General features: G+C 37.2%; 1 protein-coding gene and 1 long non-coding RNA gene across 3 annotated transcripts in view; one reads left to right on the top strand and one right to left on the bottom strand.

The window, feature by feature from the left end:
- LOC127529401 (uncharacterized) lies at nt 1-785 on the top strand. The gene is made up of 2 exons (XR_007936080.1): nt 1-489; nt 524-785. It is a non-coding gene; the product is annotated as an uncharacterized LOC127529401 (long non-coding RNA).
- The window catches only part of zfyve9a (zinc finger, FYVE domain containing 9a), a 121,193-nt gene continuing 108,135 nt past the window's right edge, over nt 603-13,660 (bottom strand). For both annotated transcript variants that reach the window (XM_028811457.2, XM_028811458.2), the window contains exons 12-18: nt 9,953-10,057; nt 8,998-9,148; nt 8,023-8,103; nt 7,764-7,926; nt 7,445-7,550; nt 3,363-3,539; nt 603-1,690 (exon numbers count right to left, since the gene is read on the bottom strand). In XM_028811457.2, the coding sequence (XP_028667290.1) occupies nt 1,529-1,690; nt 3,363-3,539; nt 7,445-7,550; nt 7,764-7,926; nt 8,023-8,103; nt 8,998-9,148; nt 9,953-10,057 (945 nt within the window). In that variant the 3' untranslated portion in view covers nt 603-1,528. The remainder of the gene's footprint in view (nt 1,691-3,362; nt 3,540-7,444; nt 7,551-7,763; nt 7,927-8,022; nt 8,104-8,997; nt 9,149-9,952; nt 10,058-13,660) is intronic.

Genomic DNA, 13,660 nt, shown 5'->3' with positions numbered 1-13,660 from the left:
ACACGTTTGAAAAATTAAATGCAACTCCTCATTTGTAAGTTAGGAACAGGAGTGAAGTTCTACTTTTTCTGTCCATTCCTTAATGATGGAAAGTTGGATTTATGTGAGAAAGGATGACATCTTATAGTCCTACTGTGCAGTTTTTGGTGGGTATGCATGGCACAAAATGCTTGAAGCACTGGCTGTGTAAATGCATCCCAGGATTTACCCCCCTAACTTTCATCAGTTTTAGATTTATTGGTAATGAAAACAAAATGTAGGGAACGCATTCCACAACAGTGCAAGTATAATGTTTGTCCCCGAAACTCGGTTTAATGTTTACAGTAATGTCCAGGCATCTGAACCCAAACAATGAACCTTTTCTTTAATCTTTTTTAATTATATTTGCAAGCCGAGGAGCTCAAGTGCTGAAAAAACAAATTCAGTCAGTTTATACAGGGTATAAATCGACAACACCAAGTCCAAAGGAGAGCAGCAGTTTGTCCAAACGTAAGGAATTCATCTTCAGGGCTCACAAAGCTAGAATTGACGATACAAATGGGGTCTTCAAAAATAAAGTCCTCTCCACCCTATGGATTCATTTATTAATTCATCACAGGCAAGTGCACATTAAACTCTAATGGAGATGCTCAGCAATTTGACAGAAATAGTTCTAGCTTGGACGTCCCATCCATGACTTGACCAGCTGACCAGGAGCCCAGTTGTAAGGACAATGACAGAGGGCATACCTAAAGTAGGACCAGTATCTTGACCTATGACAATGGGGGGTTAAAAAAACAACAAAATGTAGCATGATGCGCTCCTATTGCACAACCCACCAATCGTTCAGAGAAACTCATTACAATTTAAAAAAGAAAATGCATAATAAAACATGGCTGAGTAACCACATAACGAACTAAACCACTTTTTTCTTTAAGTATTTAAACATAATGATGTTAGTGTTAACATTCTGAAGCAAGAGGCATTGCTATTTCGCTCAAGAATTTAGTTTAAAAAAAACAAAAAACCTGGAAATGGTTTTAGTGGGCAAAATAATGTAATACATATACACTGATCACACTGTGCCCACCAGCGTTGGTTAGAGATTCCCATTAGTCTGACAAAAGGTACAATATATTAAAAATAAAATGGAAACCCAGTCTTTGGTGGATGCTAACTGTAGTCATGAACATGGCAAAGTGATGATGATCCAATGTTTACCATTCAATCAGCACCCAGGAGCATCACAGTGGAAAAATGAACTCCAAAATTTGGAAATCAAAAACTTAAATTGTTCCAAGGGGTAAATTTAATCAATGTAATCATCTCAATAAGGCAGACCCTATTTCATGGAAACACCCTAGGGAATGACGGTTTGTAGGTTTTGTTTTTCCCTGTCATTCAGCTGCCCTGGTCCAGAAAAATATTGAACACGGTGCATAGAAGGTCTGGAGAAATGCTTTCCAGCACAGCTTATAGGCTTTTTAAGTGCAAATGGCTGGGAAAATTAATGTAACAGAGGAGGCAAGGCACGCCAAACCCTTCTTTCTTACGAAATGTTCTCAAGGATGTAGAAGATGAGTTCCATAACCACAGGCCCCTCACTTAGCTGGCAGGCTCCGCCATGAATTACTGGTACCAAAGCGCTGTCCAAGTCATTCATGTACTGAGGGAGCAGCGGCTGTCCATTACTGCCAGCCTGGTATCCCACCTACAAACAAAGACAAAAAGATAACAGCAGTGCAGGGAGCAAATTTGTTCTTGTTTTGACCCCCCACACCCTTTTATGAAAGAACAAAAAGGTTCAGCACTGGTCTGGCATATTTACTTTAGAATTACACTCAACTCTCCAACATCCAAAAATCTGACTTAATACCGTAAATCTTTTTTCCACTGAGTTATGGGATGAAGGTCAGAATTTTTATCTAAAGTGAGTTATAATAAAGATCAACAGAAATGAGAAAACACCAGTCTGGGGTCTGTTTGGGAGCAAGTGTTACATGACAAGGTCATAAAACTGAAGTGTAAACTAAGGTGAACCATTCTTTTCATGAGTAACTGCAAATCACAAGTACTCAGTTTTCCACCTTAAAGTAATAGTCTCTCTGTCTGTGCCAATGTAAAAAAAGTGGAATAGTAATACAAAATAAAGCAATGCACGGTGGTGCAGTGGTAAGGAGACCAGGGTTCACGTCCCGGGTCCTCCCTGTGTGGAATTTGCATGTTTTCTCCATGTTGGCGTGGGTTTCCCCCTACAGTCCAAAGACATGCAGGTTAGATATTGGTGACCTTAAACTGGGGAGTGTGTGTGTGTGTGTTTGCACTGTGATGGACCAACGCCCTGTCTTGCGCCCTTTGCAAGCTGGGATAGGCACCAACACAACACCGCAACTCTGTTCAGGACTAAGTGGGTTAGGAAATGATGGACTGGCTGACATTTAAAGAAGAGACATACGGCTAGCATTAAAACTTCTTTCAATGTGAATATTCTGCTTGAACATAGTGGGAAAATGAAGAATGATTTGCTATACCAGTTATGGTCACCACAGTGTGGGAAAAGGAGTATACACAAATAAGATACTTTAAATAAGAACAATTTTGACATAAACAGATCATTTAGCCCAACATACATACCAATCCTATTCTTCTAGTTGTTCTGAAGTAACGTCAAGTTGAAAAGGTCTCTAAAGCCCTAGTCTCTTACCACACTACTTATTCCATATGTCTGTATTTCGTAGTGTTAACAAAAACTAACATGCATGCAGTTTATCCATAAAAAGTTTCCAACTATGTGTCACTGTGTTCTTGTTTAAGAAATTATTTTAAATTGAAAATTGGAGTCCAACATACTAATATCCTTAACAATTTTAAACACTTCAAACATGTCGCCTGCTAATTTCTGCTTGCCTAAACTGAAAAGGCTCAACTCATTCCACCTTTTCCTCATAGCTCATAGGTCCCAGTCGTGGACTCTGCCTAGTCACTCTTCTGTTGATCATGAACTCTCTCTAGAATATGAAAACCAAAACAGTGCACTAGCAAGTTAAATAGCGGAAAAGTAACCTCTCTTGACTTGTGCTCTATAAATATTGTGATATATAACCTATCCTATCCCCACAAATGATCCCTGAGGGGCACCACTTTTAACATCACCTAATTCTGACAAGGTTTGTCTCACCTTAACCCTTTCTTTCCAGTGGTTAAAACAAATTTCACAGCCACCCACACAAAGTGCCCTGATTATGCACTTCTTTTAGTTTAATTACCAACCTCTCATTCGGCACCTTATCAAAAAGTTTTTGAAAAATCAAGGTAATATTATATGCACCCTTCTGATCATACGATTAATTTCCGTATGATATGAAGTACAAAGAAACTTCTACCTGGTCAGAATCTAATGTAACTCGAAGGCCCAACTTTGCCATCCCATCTTCCTTTAGTAGTTTCAGATGTGGGCAGAGAGCCACGCAGAATGCCCGTGCTACATTTTCTGTAAGTCGACTATGATCAGCAGGGTCACTCAATCCATTGGACTGGTCTTCACTTTGAAGAAAAAAAACCTGAAATACAAAACATTTCTCTGTTTCACTTATAAAATCTTTTAAAAGCTGGAACAATGAAATTCTATCTTAAATTCAAAACAAATGCAGACAACAGATATTTGTAGCATACATGGGACGAGATTATGTTATAATTAATCAACTGATACTGGTATCTTTTAACAGTTTCTAAAAGCACTCTGCTAGTGCATGATTAGATTTATTTTCCTCAATATATTTTCTTTATTCTGAGAACAATTAATTTGAAATGTTTTAAAATTAAGACTTCCTTAAAAAAGTAATAGTTTGTAACAGAATGGTCTCAAATAGTTGTCAAAAGGAATCATAATCCAAAGATTTAAAAGTTTAAACAGAGAGAATATAGTTTGCTATATTGAATAAACATGGTTGGACAAATAAAAAAAATACTACATTATCTCAACTGTATTTTAAAACTGAAGCATGAGCTTATAAATGAAATGAGCACTAGGAGTAAAAGCTAAGCAATTACCAAATAACCGCTAACTAAGTAATTCAAAAACATCATAGTTTACTGTAGATGTGATTTCCCACATCAGCTAGTAGTGATTTTTGTTCCAGTACAGATTATTAGTATTGCATATTTGGCCAGAGACTTAACTCAACAACACTTGCAAGATCTGGATACACTACAGTGTGTACATATACAGTATATTTAAAAGTTATAAGGCAATTTAAGCTACTTGCTCAGGGCTGCACAGAGGACTGAACTAACAGCCATGAGGCTTACAGTTCAACAGCTCACATGTCATACTACAAAGATGCTACTGAAGTACAACCCCAATTCCAAAAAAGGTGGGACACCGTGTAAGATGTAAATAAAAACAATGCAATGATTTGAAAATCTCATAAATCCATATTTTACTCACAATAGAACATAAAAGACATACGTTTTGAAATGAGACATTTTACTATATTATGAAAAATATTAACTTATTTTGAATTTGATGGCAGCAACACATCTCAAAAAAGCTGGGACGGGGCAACAAATGACTGAAGAAATAAGTGGCACTAGAAAGAAACAGCTGGAGGAACATTTTGCAAGTAATTAGGTTAATTGGCAACAGGTTAGTAACAAAACTTGGTATAAAAAGAGCATCTTAGACAGGCAGAGTCTCTCAGAAGTAAAGATAGGAAGAGGTTCACCAATTTGCACAAAAACTATCTACAAATCGTGGAACAATTTCAGAATAATGTTGCTCAATGTAAAATTGTGAAGACTTTGAATATCTCCTCATCTAAAGCACATAATATCATCAAAAGATTCAGAGGATCTAGATAAATGTCTGTGCTGAGGATCTAGATAAATGTCCTGTGATCTTCAAGCCCTCAGGAAGCGCTATATTAAAAACAGGCCTGATTCTGTCATGGAAACCACTGCATGGGCGCAGGAACACTTCCAGAAATCATCCTCTGTGAACACAATTCACTGTGCCATTCACAAATGCAGGTTAAAGCTCTATCATGCAAAGAAGAAACCGTGAAGTGAACATGATCCAGGAACACACCCGTCTTCTCTGGGCCAAAAAGCTCATTTAACATGGACTGAGGAAAAGTAGACAACTATTCTGTCGTCAGATGAATCGTAATTTGAAAATCTTTTCGCAAAAATACATTTTTTTAGACTAAAATGAAACGGGACGATCCGGCTTTTTATCAGCACTCAGTTCAAAAGCTTCCTTCTCTAATGGTATGGGGGTGCATTAGTGCCTATGGAATTGGCAGCTTACACATGTGGAAAGGCACCATCAACGATGAAAGGTATATACAGATTTTAGAGCAACATATGCTCCCCATCCAGAGGACATCTTTTTCAGGGAACGCCTTGCATATTTCAGCAAGATAATGCTAAACTGCATCTATTACAGCAGCACAGCTTCATAGTAGAAGATTCCGGGTGCTGAAGTGGCATGTCTCCAGTTTAGACCTTTCACCAACTAAAAACATTTGGCGCATCATGAAACAAAAAACAATACAAAGAAAACCCAGGTCTGTTGAGCAGCTAGAATCCAATATCAGAAAAGAATGGGACAACATTCCAGCAACTGCTCTCCTCAGTTCCCAGACATTTATAGACTGTTGTTAAAAGACGAGGGGATGCTACACAATGGTTAGCATGGCGCTGTCCCAACTTTTTTGAAACTTTTTTTGCTCCTATCAAATTATATATATATTATACACACACACACAGTAATCCCTCCTCGATCGCGGGGGTTGCGTTCCAGAACCCCCCATAAAAGGTGAACATCCGCGAAGAAGAAACCATATGTTTATATTGTTATTTTTATATTGTCATGCTTGGGTCACAGATTTGCACAAAAACACAGGAGGCTGTAGAGAGACAGGAACGTTATTCAAACACTGCAAACAAACATTTGTCTCTTTTTCAAAAGTTTAAACTGTACTCCATGACAAGACAGAGATGACAGTTGTTTGAAAGCAAACAATCAAAAATCAATAGGTGCCGATCCAGCTTTTAACTATGTGAAGCACCGTATGGGAAGCATGTCGCTTGACAAACCAGCTGCAAGGAAGCCCAGCAAGGAAGGCAGCAATGTGAAGGTAGTCTTTCAGCATTTTTTAGACGAGCGTCCATATCCTCTAGGGGTGGGAACAGCCCCCCTGCTCACACCCCCTCCGTCAGGAGCAGAGAATGTCAGAGCAAGAGAGAGAGAAAAGCAAACAACCAAAAATCAATACGTGCTGTTTGATCTTTTAAGTATGCAAAGCACCGTGCGGGAAGCATATCGCTTGACATTGCAGCCACATGTAAGCCCAGCAAGGATGGCAGTAATGTGAAGGTAGTCTTTCAGTGTTTTTTGAGGAGCGTCTGTATCCTCTAGGGGTGCAAACAGCTCCCGTGCTCACAATATATGTGAGGAGTTTTATTTAATACATAATACGTGCTCTGATTGGGTAGCTTCTCAGCCATCTGCCAATAGCGTCCCTTGTATGAAATCAACTGGGCAAACCAACTGAGGAAGCATGTACCAGAAATTAAAAGACCCATTGTCCACTGAAACCCACGAACCAGCAAAAAATCCGCGATATATATTTAAATATGCTTACATATAAAATCCACGATAGTGTGAAGCTGCGAAAGTCGAAGCGAGATATAGCGAGGGATTACTGTATATATATTCATGCATTCGTAGTCTGAATCACAATCTGATTGTATGGGTGGTTACCTACCAGGTAACGCTTGTGGTTGGTCAGCAGGAGTGCAGTGAGTGTGTATGCCTGATGAGCCCAGAATTAGGGAGAAACACGTGTCGTGTACTCTTTGCATTATTTGACAGTAAAACTATTTCATATATACACACACACACACACATATAAATAAAATCCTAAGCCTAAAAGTGCAATGATTTTGTGCAACGATATTATGTCTTGATTTTGTCATGCTTTAAATTGAGCTTATTTTAAAACCTACATATATATGTTTGGGATTTTTTCAGAATTTATCGAACTTTAATGTGATATTGTTAGATTTTCAGATTCTTATTCAGTTTTTAAACTATAAACTAAAAAATATCAAGAACTCGCGTCCTGTGAGATGAGATTTAACCAGCTGCTGTAAAGGCTTTTAAATATTCGAAGCGCCGCACGAGATCACGTGGCACAGCAGCTGCAACAATCCAGCAGCTGATCTAGCAGAGATAAAAAAAACAAAAAAACCTACCACCGTTTAAGAGGGGGTTTCGGAGGAGCAATCGCATCTCCTTTGGGTGTGTTCAGCCCCCCCCTTCACAACGTGAGCAGCATACATATATAAATAAAATACATTAACCACATGCTGAACACAAAGAGACATCTGAATTATGTATTTCAATATCAGCATAACAGAAAAAACAGAATCAATTGCCTACAAAATGAAATGTTACTACCTCTGTCCACCTGATGACTTTTCCATTAGCTTTGTATTCTGAGCCATGGAATATCTTGATACTTGTAATGGACTCCATGGATTTGCCATCAATGGGGCTGATAACCCTGGTGTTTTAAAAAGTGAAAGGGAGAGAAATGTTTTCAGGTATGGAAACTGACAGCTTTAATATTTATCCTACACTTTATAATACCCAGATTATTTTTTGAACAAGGCAGTAACAAGAAGAGACAATATATTAAGAATCTGTTAGCTGCTGTGATGCTTATACACAAATATAGATAAGCCCAAGTAAAAAGCTCAGTTCTGTTAAGACATACCCTTTATTGAAATTTCTGTCATCATCCAGCCACTTTATTTGTACTTGCTCTTGAGGTTCCTCCTGATCAACTTTGCCACATTGAATAGTGAAGTCCTTCATCTCTCGTAGAGCTTGCCGCAATCCATCCATGGTTTCTGCTGTAATCTGAACCATTACTCCATCTGGGCAGAAACAGCAAGTCCAGAAAAGATGAAACAGCCTAATCTTAGAATTTACATATTTACATTATTTAAAGAAGAGAACACAAAAATCCTCACCTTCAACAATGCTGGACTTTGCCAAATAACCAGAAGATGTTTTAAGAGCCCCACTAAACACGAAAAAACTGGCTCCAGTAACTAAAATTAGAAAAATCAAATTTGAAGTTACACATCACAAATGTGTAAATGCCACAGGCCACCAAAAATGTTCTCATTAACAAAAACAGTCAATACCAGTAAATTAAAAGAAAGTTAAGAAATTTGTCTTTACATGAAAAAGGGAAAATAGCTCTGTGCTTCTTAGCAGAATTTTTCTAGTTTTGAGCACACCCTGACAGCTATCTAAATTACTCAAAGAGTCAGAATTCAATAAACAACTAAGAACAATAAAGCAACATAGTTCATCAAGCTATAATATACTGACATTATCAAGCAGCACCAGATCTTTACAGTCTTCTTGTACATTCACTTTTACAATCCTGAGATAATGGAACAGAGCTCACACCAAGGTCTCATGTGACAGGGACAATAAACTCCCAAGTTGTAGTTATAATGCCAAAGGGACAAAAAGAATATTTTTCTTTTTTTTCCACTAAACTGATTTAAATTAGCATAGGAGCCACAGAGTCAGGACTTTGTGAGTCAACACACCCAAGACAAATCAAAACGGGGCTAAAAAAGAAAATTGTTTTGAGTCACAGAAAGGTTAAAAAAAAAAAAAAAAAGGACAAGAGAAAAGGATCAGTCAAGAAAACTGTGTTGGATCTGTACAATGACTCTATGTAAACAATATCGCCAAGTGGGACATACAGTCGTCAGCCTTAAGTGACCCTGTGACAACAGTTGGGAGGTGAAGAAAAGGCCCATGCACAAGGCAAGGTACAAATGTTACTAATGCATTTCTAAATAAGAAGATTGTATAAAGACAGGCAGGGAATTTAAAGAAATGTTTACTAGTCATCAGAGTTAACCAGATGGCCTTAAAAAAAAAGAGAGTGTACATGCTCAAAACAAAGTCCTTCATTTGTTTACCTTTGCGTGGTTGATTGTGTATACTGATTGCCTGAGTCTGATAGTTTCCATCATCATTCTGGACGCACACAAGATGAGAATCTGCACGTTCATTAAAGCATGCCCCTATGGCCAGAACATGCTCATTTGATTTGTTCATTGCCTTCATCAGCTGCCAAATAAACCAGAAACAGGACATAAATAATTTATTTCAATGCTTAATTACCCGGGGAATGAAGTTTAACAGAAAAACCATGTACCCAGGTCTGTAACTATAATTATACTAGAAAAAAAATGTAACTTGTACAGCACTGGACTAAAACATTCCTTTAACAAATGGTGGCACGAATGTTGCCACCTAACTCCACCTCCATGCTAAGCCATTATTACAAAGCAATGCACAGCATGATTTGACAAAAATAAAAGCCATTTAGCTTGGGCAGCAATTGGTTTAGCAGTTTTCAATTATAGTCAAGAATGAAAGTAGTATTCCATTCAAACAACACCAAAAATCTACAAAGAAAATGCTGTCACATAATCTAATGTTAAATAGATATTAATGGGGGGCATGGGACAAAATCTGAACGCCCACAGGAGGTTCCAAGCAGACACGGGGAAAACATGCTGGATATGAACCTGGGGCACTGGAACAACTAGAACACTTTGTCCCCATGACATAATGTGCATAGCAACAGTAATATTATTACAACACTGAACTTTTAGAAGTCAGTAATAAGACTTTGAAGACAATTTTATATTTAAAAGGATGTTATTGAATAGTGGTAATTTAGTCACTGGATGTTGTTTAGTATTTGTCAGCTTTGTAAAATTGTAGAATGAAGCAATGAAATTATGAAAACAGTAATATTAGGCAGGATGCAACTACTAGCTAAAAACCATTTGCTGTAACATTAATTGTAAATTCACGATTCCAGTTACATAAAAATATCAACTGATGTGCTAAAGAAAGACTTACCTCATTATACCGGTTGCTGGGAATTTTGATACAGGTTTTTCTCACTTCCATATCAATTACAAGTCCAGTGACAGCAGGCAATGTATACTGGTAATTTCGAAAATCCTATTATAACACAAGTGGGATTTAATGTTTAATATCAACAACTGTGCCATTTTAGTTACTCTTCTAAATAAGAACATTAGTTAAAGAAAAGTTTTGCTTTATTTCAATATTTCTACACAACTTCAAAATTTAATTGACAGGCAACACTGAATTAATGTTAAAAAATATAAAGATAGCTTCAGCTTATATGCAATATAATTTCTACTCTGTGCAAAACTGTCTTTAATATTACTAAGTAGTGGATACTATGAAGATTACTGAAGATGCTCAAGTACTTAAGTAGCAAATTTGTTTATAAGTTGTATACAGATTTTCTTTATTTTTTACTACCAGTAGCTAATTAGTGTTGGCTAATATTAGTAGCTTATAACTTCAGTCTTTGCTCTGCCTTGCAGAGTGCCATGGATATTGCAGTCTAGTAACTTCCTGTAGTCTCAGTTTTAGTGTGAATAAAAGTCCACAAACAAAATTAAAAAGTTTTATTGCTATACTGTACGATGTAGACATAAAGAAGCCTATTTCTTCATAACACGTTAACATAATCAGTGCCTAGACCACATTCAAGAAAAGATCTAGACCAAAACATCAGACACAGTTTAATGATCATTTTTTCACCTAGAAGCATCAAAAGTAAATTATCAGCAGAAGCTACTAAAAGTTAATTTGAAAATAATGATTTAGTTATGAATAGGTAATATTTAAAATAGTACTCAGATAGTTGAATGTTAATAAACGTGACATCCAATCTATAGGTAATCAAAATATTTCCCACAGGTATACAAGGTGGGAATCTCTGCCTTCTACCAACAGCCTGAAAAGAACAGAGTTAAACATTAATGTACGGCTACTCATGTAGCAACACTTTCAAATCTGGCCGTCCAAATAAAGGCACTGAAATATACTTTAGTTAAAGATTATACTAACATTTACTACAGATAATATTTAACAAATACATGTTCCTACACTGCCTAAAAATAAACAGCCACCAAAAATATAACACAGAACACATTAGGCTAGTCACAACATCTCAAGAGAGTCACATTATGCAATTTCTTTTTGCCGGAGGGTGACTTTTGTTTTTTGAAAGGTGCTAATTATGTGTTCTCCACCTGCAATGGAATTTTTTTTTCTCATTTTGCTAACTTTTCATAATCGACTTTGAACCCCTTTTGATCAATTAATAATCATAATCAGTGAAAAAAAAAAAAAAACAAGAAACAAAACCGAAAGGAGCAACAGTGCATAAGATGGTGGGCTTTGGGGCAGAATGAAACACTAGAGTAGCAGTGAGGGTGTTCTCCATGGCCATAATAATGAAGAAGCGTCACTCAGGAATGTAAACAATCATAAGCTTATTTTTTTTCTTACTTTAACATTGTTTACAAACACTATTCCTTTTTTATAATCTTTACTGTGACCTTACATAAAGAATTAACCTCCTCCCCCAACCACAATCCATGTTTTCTCATTTTTTCTCTATCCACATGGAGGGTCACTACAATAGGAATGTAATATTGTGTACATGAAATAAAAAATCTGAAATAAAATGATTACACTATATATCAAAGCAGGTGCTTAGATTGTTTTCCTTCAAGCACATCATACATTGCAAGCTCACAATACCAATTAATACACTTGCACACATAAGAAAAGGCCAAATATGTGCGATAGCCACATCACAATCAAACAATGAAGTATGATTTTATTTTTCTAAAATGTATGCAAAGTCACTTTTTTTGTTCAGAAGATAGCAGAAAGATAGTAACGGAGGATGGTGTGTTTGAGTAAGTAAAAGAAATTAGTAACTTCTAGTTAGCCCAAAAAAAAAAAAAAAAAAAAAAAAAAAAAATCTTTTGGTTTCCTGGGGCCTCATGCATAACGCCGTGCGTAGAATTCGCACTATAACATGACGTAAGCACAAAAGCGGAAATGTGGTTACGCATAAAAAAAATCCAGATGCATAAATCTGTGTGAACGCCAACTTCCACGTTCTTCCGCTCCATAAATCCCGGTCATCGTGAAAAGTAACACACGTGCACGCACCTGCTGTCCCTCCCCAACTCCTCCCAGAATTCTGCCTCTTTGAATATGCAAATCAATATAAATAGCCCTTAAAGCTCAGCCTTATGCTTTTGCCATTGTCTTTTCACAGGAGGGAAAATAGAAGAATTTCAGCGAAAACCAAGTGGAGGCAAAGAAAAACCTTACTATTTGTTAGTTTAAATAGTGTTATAATCAACAAAAGGAAGCTGATCGAGTGACAAAGCGTGTCGGAAAAACTTGAAAGCTCAAGTTCACAAAGTCGCACAATGCCTGAAATAAAAAAAGAAATTGTCACATATCAAAGTCGCTTTGAAAAGGCGAGTCGTAGCCCACCATCTGAGTGTCATATGAAAGCATATTAGGGTACAGAGGGAAAAAAAAAAAAAGCACACAGTGGGGGGAAGCACGAAAAGTCAACTTTAATCTCGAAATTTCCACTTTAATCACATAGTTTATTTTGTCATTAAAGTAGAACATCATAAACTTAATCTTAAAATAGTTTAATTTACTAGTTTCTCAATCCCATCGTAACTAAAGTAGCACATTAAATGCTTTGTTTTGTATTTGATCTTCTGCTCTGTGTGTGTGTGAATCACTACGTGCTTCTGGGCTTTGTCTTCCTCCGACAGGACACAGAATCCATTACATTCGTGATATTACAGCTCACTGAATAATTAAAATACTGAGATGTATACGTGATATAATTTTCATGATGTTATTAAACATGGGGACACGGTGGCGCAGTGATTGTTCATGTCTCACGCAAGAGGCTTGCTTGTGCCATGTGCGACCTTCAATGAAATACTTTATTTTTGCAGTACTGTCTCTTTCAAACGTTCTAACCCCCAATTCCTGTCCTTACTTTTCTTTCTCCAAATACCCAATTGCCACACAATCAGCTCTGTAATAGATGTTAAGCCATCTGTAAGCTTAGAACGCTGATTCTTCAAAACTTTTAAGGAACATTGAAATATCTTCGTAGTACGTGTTTAATTATTCTATCGATCTATCCTTCCAGCACCAGCAAGAATACAGCGCGAGGCAGGAACAATCCGTGAACGGAGCGCCAGCGGCACGCTAGCGCTGTGGTACTGTGATATTGTCATCATATGTAAATATGTGCTTTATAAAGTGGCTCAGGTTGTGCAATATTATATAACTATCGCAAGTTTACAATAAGGTAATTGTACTTATAAGTACAAACAGTTCTACAAGGAGCTCTTGATGGTCTGATTGAGTGCGTTTAGAGTTCTTGGGATGAAACTGTTTGTGAACTGCGAGGTCAGTACAGGAAAGGCTCTGAAGCGTTTGCCGTATGACAGCAGTTCAATACACAACATGGCTGAGGCAGCGTGTGCTTGATGCTGTATATCGATAACTCTCTTTCCGATCAGCTGCTGTACAGCTGTGATTCACACTCAGATACAGTGATATAAATACTCCGAGTGGTGCAGTGAGAGTAATATGGAAAAAGATGACCCGATGTGGCAATACCTAACGAGAGCAACTGAAAGTAGAAGAAGAAGGTACAGTGAGAGTAACAACGCTAAAGCAGTTATG

The sequence above is a fragment of the Erpetoichthys calabaricus genome, chromosome 10, assembly GCF_900747795.2.
Source record: "Erpetoichthys calabaricus chromosome 10, fErpCal1.3, whole genome shotgun sequence".
In the NCBI taxonomy this organism is placed as follows: domain Eukaryota; kingdom Metazoa; phylum Chordata; class Cladistia; order Polypteriformes; family Polypteridae; genus Erpetoichthys; species Erpetoichthys calabaricus.
Note: the sequence above shows the minus strand (reverse complement) of the source record. Positions and strands in the feature narration are given on the sequence as shown.